The 12,434-nt window shown below is 50.8% G+C and overlaps 1 protein-coding gene across 1 annotated transcript in view; it reads left to right on the top strand.

Annotated features, from left to right (window-relative positions):
• Positions 1–12,434, top strand: part of LOC146859663 (astacin-like metalloendopeptidase) — a 139,011-nt gene that overhangs the window by 26,632 nt on the left and 99,945 nt on the right. Inside the window, exon 4 of the mRNA XM_085646725.1 lies at positions 7,338–7,451. Within this exon, the coding sequence (XP_085502851.1) occupies positions 7,338–7,451 (114 nt within the window). The remainder of the gene's footprint in view (positions 1–7,337; positions 7,452–12,434) is intronic.

Raw genomic sequence — 12,434 nt, 5'->3', positions numbered from 1 at the left:
ATCGCCCCTAAATGTCCCAACAAACCCCCAGCACCAGCTGCTGCTCCAGTCCCAGGGTTAGCTAGTGTAGCTTTGGGAGGGGATTTGATTTCCAGTGGGGAAGAGGGATTAGCTATGATGACCCTTGTCTCGTTAGGAGACCAAGAGATGGTCCGGGATGCCTTGATACCCGCTAACACTAAGAAATACGGGCAAAAGGTGACCATCAATGGGAGGGAGGTAGAGGCTCTGAGAGACACCGGGGCTAGTGTGACATCTGTCAGGTGTCAGTGGGTGTCTGAAGAGCAAGTAATTCCCAATGTGCTCCGCCCAGTAGTGGCAGCTGACACTTCAGTTCGCCTCTGCAAGATGGCGCGTGTTCCCTTTACATGGGGGGGAGTCTCTGGTACCTTGGAAGTCTGTGTCAGTGATGCCTTGCCGGTAGATTGTCTGTTGGGTAACGACCTGGAGAGTTCTCCATGGAAGGACGTAGAGCGCAGAACTCACTTGGAAATGTTAGGACTGCCAGCGTGGATCTGTGTATCCACACGTGCCATGACAACCAGTAAGGGTGGATTAGTAGAACTGGAGCCTGGAACAAGGGCCCAGGAACCTGCCAGGAGAGGAAGGGGCAGAGGGCGCGGGAAACCAGCCCCCACTGTTCCCACGGTCCAGGAGGAAGCAGAACCTGAGGGGGATGCCCTGGAACCTACAGGGGAGCAGGTGGCCGAACTGGGGGAGTTGCCTGAGCTGACCCATTGGCAGCAAGAGGGTGGCCCCTCCAGGGAGGAATTCTGCCAGGCTCAGAAGGAGTGCCCTTCTCTCATTGGTGTGCGGCAGCAGGCTGCAGACCAGGCAGCAGGCCTAGGGTCCAAGGAACATTTGATCTACTGGGAAGATGACTTACTGTATAGTGAGCCTAAGTTCGCTGAGCCCGGTGCAGCCCGTGTGCTGGTGGTACCCGAGCACTTCAGGAACTTCTTACTGGGTCTGGCTCACGACGTGCCTCTCGCAGGACATCTGGGGCAAGACAAGACCTATCACAGGCTTGTCACCCACTTCTACTGGCCCCAGATGAAGAAGCACGTCGGTACCTTTTGTAAGTCATGCCAAACCTGTCAAGCCAGTGGTAAGAGCGGAGGGAAGTGCGTGGCGCCCCTCCAGCCGTTTCCTGTAGTGAGCACCCCTTTCGAGCGGGTGGGCATTGATATCGTAGGGCCCCTGGATCCCAAGACCGCCTTAGGCAACAGGTTTATCCTGGTCTTGGTGGATCACGCCACTCGGTACCCGGAAGCAGTCCCTCTCAGGACAATCACAGCACCCGTGGTGGGCCGTGCATTGATGGGGATCTTTTCCCGTGTGGGGTTCCCCCGAGAGGTGGTCTCCGACCGGGGTACCAACTTCATCTCTAGGTATATGAAGTCTCTGTGGGAGGAGTGTGGAGTAACGTATAAGTTCACCACTCCTTACCACCCTCAAGGAAACGGGTTGGTTGAAAGGTTCAACCGCACCCTGAAAGGTATGATTATGGGCCTAGCGGAGCCCATGAGACGGAAGTGGGACGTCTTGTTACCATGCCTGTTGTTTGCCTACAGGGAGGTGCCCCAGAAGTCCTTAGGGTTCAGCCCCTTTGAACTGCTGTATGGCCACCCTGTTAGAGGACCTCTCACACTGGTGAAGGAGGGGTGGGAGAAATCCCGTGGGAAGACCCCCCAGGACGTGTTCAGCTATGTGCTGGCCATCCGCAACCAAACGCAGCGCTTCAGGAAGCTCGCTCAGGAGAACCTAGAAGCCAGCCAGGAGGAGATGAAAAGATGGTACGACCAGAATACCACTCTGGTAGAATTTCATCCCGGGCAGAAAGTGTGGGTAATGGCGCCGGTGGAGCCTTGTGCGCTCCGTGACAAGTGGACTGGGCCATATGAGGTGGTAGAGCGCAAGAGTGAGGTGACCTACCTGATCAACATGAAGACTCCTAGGCAGCCCCTTAGAGTCTTGCATGTAAACCGCCTCAAACCCCACTTCGAGAGGTCTGAAGTGACGATGCTCATGGCTACAGATGACGGTGGGGAGGAGGATAGCGATCCTCTCCCTGACCTCCTGGCAACCAAGGAGCAAGACGGGTCAGTAGATGGTGTGGTCCTCTCGCCCACACTGACCCCAGAGCAGCAGAGAGACTGTCGCCAGGTGTTGGGTCAGTTTGCCTCCCTGTTCTCCCTGACACCAGGTGTCACCAATTGGTGCGTCCATGAGGTGGACACTGGAGATAGCCTGCCTGTGAAACAGAAGTTTTACAGAGTAGCTGACAAGGTCAGGGCCAGCATAAAGGAAGAAGTTTCCAAGATGTTGGCGTTAGGGGTAATTGAGCCCTCTAGCAGTCCCTGGGCTAGCCCAGTGGTCCTCGTTCCCAAGAAATCTGCTACACCCGGTGGCCCGTCAGAACTTCGGTTTTGCGTGGACTACCGCGGGCTCAATGCGGTCACCAAGACTGACGCGCACCCCATCCCCAGAGCTGATGAGCTCGTGGATCGGTTAGGAGCTGCCCGGTACCTCAGCACCTTCGATTTGACTTCGGGGTACTGGCAGATTGCCTTAACTGACGGGGCAAAGGAGAGGTCGGCATTTTCAACGCCAGAGGGGCACTTCCAGTTTCGAGTCATGCCCTTTGGATTGAAAAATGCCCCTGCCACCTTCCAGAGACTGGTCAACCGGGTACTGACCGGGCTGGAGCAATTCAGCGCCGCGTACTTGGACGACATTGCTGTGTTCAGCTCCACTTGGGAAGAACACTTGCAACACCTCTGTGAAGTGTTGAGGGCGCTGCAGAAGGCAGGCCTCACTATCAAGGCCAGTAAGTGCCAGATAGGGCAGGGATCAGTGGTGTATTTGGGACACCAGGTGGGGAGTGGCCAGGTGGCGCCCCTACAGGCGAAGATCGATACCATTCTGGCTTGGGAACCCCCCAAGACGCAGACAGAGGTGAGAGCCTTTCTAGGACTCACCGGGTATTACAGACGGTTCATCAAGGGATACGGCACCATTGTTGCCCCCTTAACGGAACTAACCTCTAGGAATCAGCCCAGGAAAGTGAATTGGACCGAGGCCTGTCAAACTGCTTTTGATGCCCTGAAAACTGCAATGTGCACAGCACCGGTGCTTAAGGCGCCTGACTTTTCGAGTGAGTTCGTAGTGCAGACAGACGCTTCAGAGCAAGGCGTGGGAGCAGTACTCTCACAGATGGACGACGAGGGCGGGGACCAACCCGTAGCTTTCATTAGTAGGAGGCTACTTCCCAGGGAACAGAGGTGGAGCGCTATTGAGAGAGAAGCATTTGCTGTGGTCTGGGCCCTGAAGAAGCTGAGGCCCTACCTGTTTGGGACTCACTTCCGTGTTCAGACCGACCACAGGCCCCTCAGATGGTTAATGCAGATGAGGGGTGAGAATCCAAAACTGTTGAGGTGGTCCATCTCCCTACAGGGAATGGACTTTACGGTGGAACACCGTCCCGGTACAGAGCACGCCAATGCTGATGGTCTGTCCAGGTTTTTCCGCCTTAGCGATGAGAACTCCCAAGAGGGTGGGTAGTTCTCCCCGCTTTCAGCTGGAGGGGACACGTGTTAGACCTGACATCCTTGGCGTGGGTTTTTCCCCTATCCTTTGCCTCTGCTACATGGATTTTCGATGCTGTGCTGGATTCCGTTTTGCTGGTTTAGATGCTTTGGACACTCTGCCACTGCTAATCAGTGCCAGAGTGTAAGTGCTCCCTGTGTAAAATATCGTATTGATTGGATATACCTGATTGGCATATCTGTATCACCATGAAGTCCCTAGTAAAGTGCACTGTGTGTGCCAGGGCTGGTGATGACAGATGCTACTAGTGGGTCTGCAGCGCTGATTACGCCACCCACCTGTGTAGCCCTAAAACAGTGTCTCAGGCCTGCCGCCGCAGGCCTGCCTGCAGTCCCCGGACTGCCATGTCCCCCTGGCCAGTGTCCACACTGGCCGGGCCTAACCCTTCCCTTTTCATACACGTCAGTCATCCCTATGGAAGGCCCAAGGTACCCCCCTGGGCAGGGTGCAGTGTATGGAGAAGGTAGAGCATGTACTAGTGCAGGTAACATGTTCTGGTAGTGAACACCGGCCATTTTGTGTGTTCACTACTGCAAGGTTATCTTGTTCCATAGGCTAACATGAGGGAGGCGGGTGCCAATGGCTATCCGCCTATCTTCTCATACGAACAAGATAAGACATGAGTGTTTGATATCCCTGAGCTCAGCATTTAATAACACATCTTTTAGGAGAGATTGTTTTTAAATCCTGAGTTGGAGAACAGTACTTTTTAGAGAGTCGCTGTTCTCTTGTCTGACCCTTCTGTGTGCCTGGGCGCGCTTGTGGATTGACTGTCTGGTTCGAGAGTGACAGGGGTTGGGGATCCCCCGGGAGGTTGGCTGAGTCAGCCCTCTGCTGAATAGCGACGATCGCAAGGAGAGTGGAGGGAGGAGATAGCACCTGGGATTGAATAGGGCTGTGCCTGCCTGCCACTCTGCTGGCTCCACCACCTGCTGGGCGGCTGACGACCTTGCCCCTCGCTCTGAAAAGAATGTAGGAGCCAGGAAAACAAAGTGCTCCAGCAACACCCAGAACTGGATCAGACCGGGCTCAGGACCCACTTGCACAAAGACTTCAAAGACTTCTAGGGGTATAAGTACAAGACCCCTGACAACAGATTTTTAGATTCGACCATCAAGAGGAACCTCTGCTGAAAGACGGACCGCTGAAGAACTAAAGGAAGATTGCCGTGCTGTGTGCTCTAAAGGCTGACCTGTTCTGCTGTGCAACTGAAGCTGAGGAGGAGAAGGGGTCTTGCTGTGTGCTGACCCTATCCACTTGACCAAACAAGACTTTGCTGTGTGCTGTGTCTTCAACTGAATCTCCAAGGGCCTGAGAAGAGCTGGCCTCCTGTTTCGCAACCCAGGGATAGAAAGGTTGCCAAGAACTCAAGACTCTGCTGTGTCCCACCTGCGCTGCTGTGTGCCGCAGGGACCGTGGACTGTTCTACCAAGCTTCTCAACATCTGCCTGTGAGGTGGGCTGGCTGCTCTCTGTCTTGCTGGAGAGTACCGCACCGAGCCGGGCCTGACACCGGTTGCCGCATCAAGAAGATCGACGTGCTCATCGGCACGTGCCTTGCCGCGACCCGGAGGCCTGAAGCAGACCGAGAGTCGTATTTCCCTGCTCTACGAAGCCGCGCAGTGAGTGGCTGACTCCGGTGACGTCGACATCGTCACTGGGGGCTCGTCGAGGGAGTGGTGGAATCCTTGCATCGAACAGCCCGAGGAGCGCTCGTGCAACGAGCGCAGTGACACCGCCGGAGCAACGTAGCTGCCTAAAACATCGAGGGCCTACAAAGTGATTCATTCTCCGTGAGTATCGAATCACTCAAGAGACTAGAGACTATCGTCTGACGATCCCGACCAACCAAGAAAGCGATTGTTGTGTAAACCTGTGATGCTTGATTTCAACTGCGGAAACTAGATAAAGATATATTATTTTTGATATAACTCACCTGTGTGGTCTAAGTTTGTGGTGTGCGGAGGGGGGATCATCGTGGTGTCTACGTGCAAATACCTTACACATTGCCTTGGGGATAAGCCTGTCTGCTCGAGCCAAGCTACCTAGAGGGTGAGCAGGGGTTATCTACCGTGTGTGTCCCTGTACCCTGACTAGAAGCAAGGGTCCCTATTTGGTCCAAGGTGAATACCTCTGCCAACTAGAGACCCCCAGATCTAACAGAGTGCATTCCCATAGTCGAGTCTGCTGGTAATGAGTGCGTTAGAGACCATTTATCTGGATTTTGTGGGGATCCATCTGAATGTCTTTCAAAGCAGGCGGAGCGTGTGGAGGCAGACTGAGAAAACTGCATTGATTTGGTGGTTCATAGTGAGCAATGGGTCCAGTATGATGCTGAGGTTGCGTGGGTGGTCCGCCGTCGGGGTGGGGGGGGGGAGATCCCAGAGCGGCTGGCCACCAGCAGTCGTACCAAGCTGAAGGGGTATGTCCCAGGATGAGTACTTCGGTCTTGTCCAAGTGGAGATTGAGGGAGCTGTCTTTCATCCAGGTAGCAATGGCCTTCATTCCGTTGTGGAAGTTGGTTCTAGTAGTTGTGGGTTCGTTGGTGAGAGAGATGATCATCTGGGTGTCGTCGGCATATGAGACGATGTTGAGTCTGTGACTTCTGATGATTGTGCGAGGGGGACCATTTAGACGAAGAGGCTGGGGTTCATGGAAGAACCCTGGAGTACTCCACTGCTGATCTCTTTCGGAGACAAAGAGGGAGGGAGAGAGATATGGTGACAGAAAAAAGAAAGAGAGGAAGTTTGAGAAAGTTTCAGAGAAAAGGGGAGAGAGAAAGCCAGAAGCAGAGAAAAGAAAGAGCGAGGGGACAGATAGAGGAAATGAGATGGAGTGAGATAGAAAGAAGAATAGGCAAAGAGATTGTGGGAGAAAGGAGGAATAGAAAGCGAGAGGTAAACTGCAAGAGAGAGTGAGATATACAGAAAGAGAGGCTGGTGGGAGAACAAGAGAGAGCTATGGGTAGAGAAGCAGGGATTGAAGGTGAACGGAGAGGGACAGAGAGCGATTCTAGCAGTATCAATACACTATTGTGTAATTATTGGGTTACATTCTGGGAACAATACATCGAGATTTTAATACATCCAAATGAAATGTTTCTGCACCTGCAGCATGCCACATGCCATGTGCGTTTGGTCGAACCCTTGACCGGTTCCTGCACCCAGAAGAAATCCACATTTAAATTGACCAAGAGAGCTTCCACCACCAGCTGATTCAACCTCAAACATGCACCTGTTTTAAGTTTCAGATGGAAGCTTGAACCTCATGTAACCTTTCAACAGAGAGAGGTATGGGCTGACCTCTAACCTTTCACGGCTGAGCATTCACTTTACATTGGTCCTAGTGATGTCACAGAACAGAAAGATAAACAGACAGCTGTTAGAGAGAGGCTCGCACTAGTGATAATATGTATTGTGCAAATGCACCTACATTGTGTTTTATACACTCGTAAAGTGATGACCTCTATGTAGTAAATGACATGTGCTCACCAGTACAACATATTTTAACATGAATCTCCTTTGAGATTACTCCCACGCACTACTATTGTAGGCCAGGAAGACACACACAGCACATTATTAATTCAAAAAGTAAACCAGAAACATTTCTTTCATATATCAGTCATCTACACGTGGAAATGCACAGAAAGATGAACATCTCCATTCACATCCAGCTCTCTTTAGTCCTACCCAAATGACAGAGATTAAGTATTGCTTTATATGTTTGTAGGTTCTACAAAATTAAAGGAAGCTGTCTTATCACTCCAGAGACTGGCAGAGGAGAAGAGTGCAGCAACAAGCAGCATAAAATACACCTCCAGTCAAATCCTGGAAACCAACAAACGTAAGAGACAACACTGCATAAAAAGAAGAGCCCAAAACATGAACATTCTGAGTGAGTGGTAGAGACTATTACACACTGTAGGACATTGGGATACTGGTTGAGGGAGGTGAAACCCTACTCAAGCAGCAACCACAATTCTTGTCAGAGAGAAACACAAGCAAACCTCACATGAACTTATGCTTAATCCTCTGGCAACTTGGTACACATTAGTTAGGCTCGATTTAGAGACAATGTGTAAAGTATTTATGCAGAACTTCAAACAGTAATAAAGTGAAAATAGAACACAACAGACTACTACAGAAAAATACAGTAAACTTAAATAAATTATTTGACATAAGTCCAATTAGTAGAAAATGAGTGATGCAATTTTGAAGATCTAAGTAAAAGTACTGCTTAAAAGCACCATGCCCCAACTGTGGTTATCTGGCCGTGCTGGACTGGGACAATGTCACAAGTTTGTGCTGACTATGATGGAGTGCAGGCCAGATACAGGGACCATGTGAGTCCCTCTGAGCAATGTACCTTAAATCCTGGTTGCAGAGCGTATACCGTTGCAGCAACAGTCCCGGAAAGCGGTGATGTCTGCATTGATGAAGTGTCAAGGATGCGTCTCCCAGTGGCGGTTCCAATGAGCTGTGAGAGCTGCGAGGCAGGCTTGGTTCGAGGCTGCATCATTCTGCATCGGTTCCGAGGTGCTGGGCAGGCTGTGATGCAGGTTTGCGTCGAGACTGCTTCGGTTACAATGAGGCACTGTGAAGAGCTGTGTCGGGTTTACGTCCTGCTGTGTTGGTTCTGGTGAGACCGCAGCTGAGTGGACAGAGCACCTTTAGCCCCACTTCCAAGGGTGCTGCACTTGACGGGCACCACTCTCAGCAGGCAGAGTTCAGGTTTGGGCTCAAGATGGTGGGAGCCTTTTCTGTACTTGAGACTCTAATCAGAGCCCAACTAACTAGCATTTGGGGTCACTTTGATAGTCCTGGGTTCAACATGCAAGTCCAGCCCCTCCTACTCAGACAGCAGACCAGTCCTTCTGGGAGAGAGGAGCACAACAGTCCTTAGTCTTCCACAGACCCAGATGTGTACTGAAAATTTGGGTATGGGAGTCCACTATTTATACCTGATGCCCATTTGAAGTCGGATAAGCTTCTAGAGCATCCCCCTCCCTGTGTCTGGAATGTCCTGCATCCCTGCCCCGGCCACAGCTTTTTTGGGGGCACAAAAGACTAGTATGAAACCCTTTATGAGTGTGCTGAAGCAGAGCCTATGTGATGTTGAAGTTTGGAAAGTGAAGGCTCCCCCCCCCTCATCCTGACAGAGATGGCCCATTGTTGGACCTGGCCTTTTTGCAGGGTTATCCCTAAATTTCTGCCTCCCTCTGCAAATTTTTCTGACCATCTTTTTGTTGGGTTTACAACTCTGGGCATTTTACCACTGCTTATCAGTGCTGAAGTGCATGTGCTCTCTCCCATAAAACATGGTATGATTGGTTTACACCTGTTTGGGATATTTGATTTACCTCTAAATCACTTGTAAAGCAGTATCCAATATACGCAAGGCCTATAAATTACAATTCTAATAGTTGGCCTGCAGCACTACTTGTGCCACCCACAGAAGTAGCCTTTCAAACCTGCCTCATGCATGCCTCCCCAGAGCCTCTGTGTGCAGTTTTTTGCCACTTCAACTTGGCATTTAAAAAACTGCTTGCCAAGTCTTAAACTCCCCTTTTATTACACATACGTCACGCCTAGGGTAGGTCCTAGATAGCCCTATGGCCAGGGTGCTGTGTAACTAAAAGGTAGGACATGTGCCTTTCTGTGTGGCATGTCCTGGTAGTGACAACCAGCCTATTTTGTTTTTGTTGTGGTGCTTGACTACCAGGAATGCCTTGACTAGCAAGCATTCCTGGAATGTTTGTGTTCAACTGGTAGATGTCCTTTGTGCAGTTGAAGGAAGGACCCTGGAGATGGTAGCTGTGTACTTTTGTGCTCCTCAGCCAATAATTAAAATATTGAAAGAACGTCTCAAAGGAAGGTTTGTCTCTTTTTCCTTTTTCTTTTGACATTTTTCACCCAAAAATGTAATATTAAAAACTCCAGTAAGCCCCACACAGTGTGATTGCTGAAAGGTGGTCGCAGGCCCCACCCCCTTTCTCAACTACTCTGCAAACACGCCTCCTGGCGTGCTCTTGGTTAGGGGACGCTGTCCCCTTGCCTCTTGAGGGTCCCTGGGGGCCAACTAGCCCTCCTGTTACCTCCAGTACGCTCCACACAGCTGAATTGCTAAGATGTGGTCCGAGACCACACCCCCTTTCTCCACCACTCTGCAAACGCATCTCCCGGCATATTTCTGCTTGGAGGATGAAGTCAACTTTAGTCCTGAGGTCCTCAGGACACAAGGGGACCTCATCCCCCACCAACAGTGCGCCAAGAGTTGCATCTGCAGAGTGTTGTAAAAAGGGGCATGGCCTCAGACCACCTCTCAGCAATCCCACTCTGTGTGGCTTCCTGGAGGTACTGGTGGGATAGTTGGCCCCTAATGACCCTTAGTAGCGACTAGACCTATATCCCCCAACCAAGAGTGCACCAGAAGGCACGTTTGCAGAGTAGTGGTGAAAGGGGGCAGGGCCTCCAGTGAGTTGCCGGTTCCTGTATTTTTTTTAATTATAGGAAAGTGTCCTTAGCACTTTTGGCCCACAGGGACCCCAACCCCCGGGGTCCAACCTATTTTTTGTTTTTCAATAAATACAAAGGGAGGGAGGCAGCATGGACCCCTCCCATGGCCGATGTATGCCCGAGTACCCCATCCCCTGGGACTGGCCCTTTGTGTTTTGATTTTTTTTAAAGAGGAGGGGGGACCGTGCACCTCCCCTCTTCCCCTTCCCAGGCAGATTTTAGCCCTGGGGATCCCATTCCCTGAGGCCTGGCCATTTCTGTTTACATATTTTTGTTAAGGGAGGGGTGCTGAGCGTCTCCCCTCCCCCAGCCATTTTCAGCCCAGAGGACCCCACCCCCCAGAGCGTGGTCATTTATTTTATTTTTTGTAAAGGAAGGGGTCGAACTGCCCTCCCTCCCCAGGTCGATTTTGGCCCCATGAACCCCATCCTCGTGACCCGGCAATTTTTTATTTTAAATTTAAAAAAGGGAGGGTGGCCGAGCGGCACGCCTCCCAGGCCACTTTTAGCACCTGGGACCCCATTCCTTGCGGCATGGCCACATCAATGGGGACCGTGGGGGGAGCCCCAGGCCCCCACGGCCCCTACTAGCTCCCAGCCTTCTGCTGGGCCGGCATTGCTTTTGGACAAAGGGTGCAGCTAACATGCAGCTCTCTTTGCTCAAAAGCAATTCTGCTTCGTTTCCTGGAAGCAAGAGCATTTTCAATGCTCTCGGTTCCACAAAGCGAAGCAGTTTCTGCTAAAGCATGGCGGGAGCAGTGCACACGCCATGCCATAGCAAACTGCAATGTCCCGCTAGTGGGCACCCCGGGACATTGTTGGATTCAGCCTTGGAGGGTGGCAGTCCCCAAGGCAACAAAAGACTCCTGGAGGGGGTCCGCGCGGCCCCCCTTCCATCTCCTCTTTAGCCTTAGGGAGGTGGTGGTCTCCAAGGCCGAAGGTCTACAACAAACACCTGCATTTTCTTAATTGGTGCCCCGGGGAGGTGGTGGTCCCTGAGGCTGTGTAGGGGGGCTTGTGGTAAATAAAATCTTCTTTACCGGACTGAATTTCATACGGAATCTTAAAATAAAGTAAAATAGCTCAAAATAACAAGAGGCAGAATCCGTGGTATAAGAGGTTTTCTAAATGGGCTTTATTCCATCAAAAATGGCCGACTCGAGTCGCGGCCTTCAGGTTCCGTCACCACGAGGGTTCAGGAAGTGAAGTACAATACTTTATTGACAGACATGCATTTTTATAATAAGTACATTACAATGAAACGAATGTAGAAGGCGTAACATTTGATAAGAAAAGTAACATAACAGGTACGTAATCGAAACTAGGCGTAATAAGGAATAAAAGGAACATGATTGGTTAGGATTATCAGACATAGGTGGATCTATAAGATAATACTTGGCATAGATGCGCGCGCAGCAGTATGACGTGTGAGTGACGTGCAACTAGGGGGTGAAGGGGACTTGACATTTAGCTCTACATGTGGAGACGAGAAGTCTGGGGGGTCAAGTCAACCTAATCCCAAATCATATCTAACATCCTATGTTTAGAGAACTATGTTATCCACAAGGAAGGACTCTCGGACAAAATCTAGTCTATACTGACTGTGTGCGTGCACAAACGCCTAAGTGTCTATATGAGATGCGAGAGGCAGAAAACTTTCCATGGCAACAGGGCTATGAATCACTTGCAGGAGGACGGAAAGGCTGAGTCCTTTGCTTGTGAGCTAAAGGAAATGTTTACCTAAATCACTAGACAGGAATGCATCGGCTGGAGAGCAAAATAGATAATTCGAAGGTGAAATACAGCTTCTTGGCAGGCAGGCGAAAACTGGCCGAGGCAGGCACCGTTAGCTGCACAGGGAGTAGGACAAAGTTCATGGATACAGATGCGAGCTCAAGCTGAAGCTGTCAGAGACAGAGAGCAGGGAAAGGCTTTGAGGACAGAATCGGGCCTACTTGCCTGAACTGTAAAAATGTAGTAACTTAGCCATATAAAGTCGGTGGCCTTTCATACTTAGGAATCGAATATCCAGCCCATCGATGGCGGATCTGACAGAGAACATGTCGACGGTAGACACACATATGTTTGCGTCTTAGAAACTGGAACTGGAGGGAACATACATGTACTTGTAACATGCATATAGAACCGTTGGGGTCCAAGATAGGGGACATAACTGATCAGGAAAATCCACATTTCCACATTCCCTCCTTGTCCCCTACTTGCCCTTCAAGAGATATCAATCTTCATCATTCCATCGATTTGCTCATGGAGCATCATTTCTTCTTCCTTCTTCTTCCGGTATTTTGAACGAG

The sequence above is a fragment of the Triturus cristatus genome, chromosome 3_1 (genome assembly GCF_964204655.1).
Source record: "Triturus cristatus chromosome 3_1, aTriCri1.1, whole genome shotgun sequence".
NCBI classification, from domain to species: Eukaryota; Metazoa; Chordata; class Amphibia; order Caudata; family Salamandridae; genus Triturus; species Triturus cristatus.
Note: the sequence above shows the minus strand (reverse complement) of the source record. Positions and strands in the feature narration are given on the sequence as shown.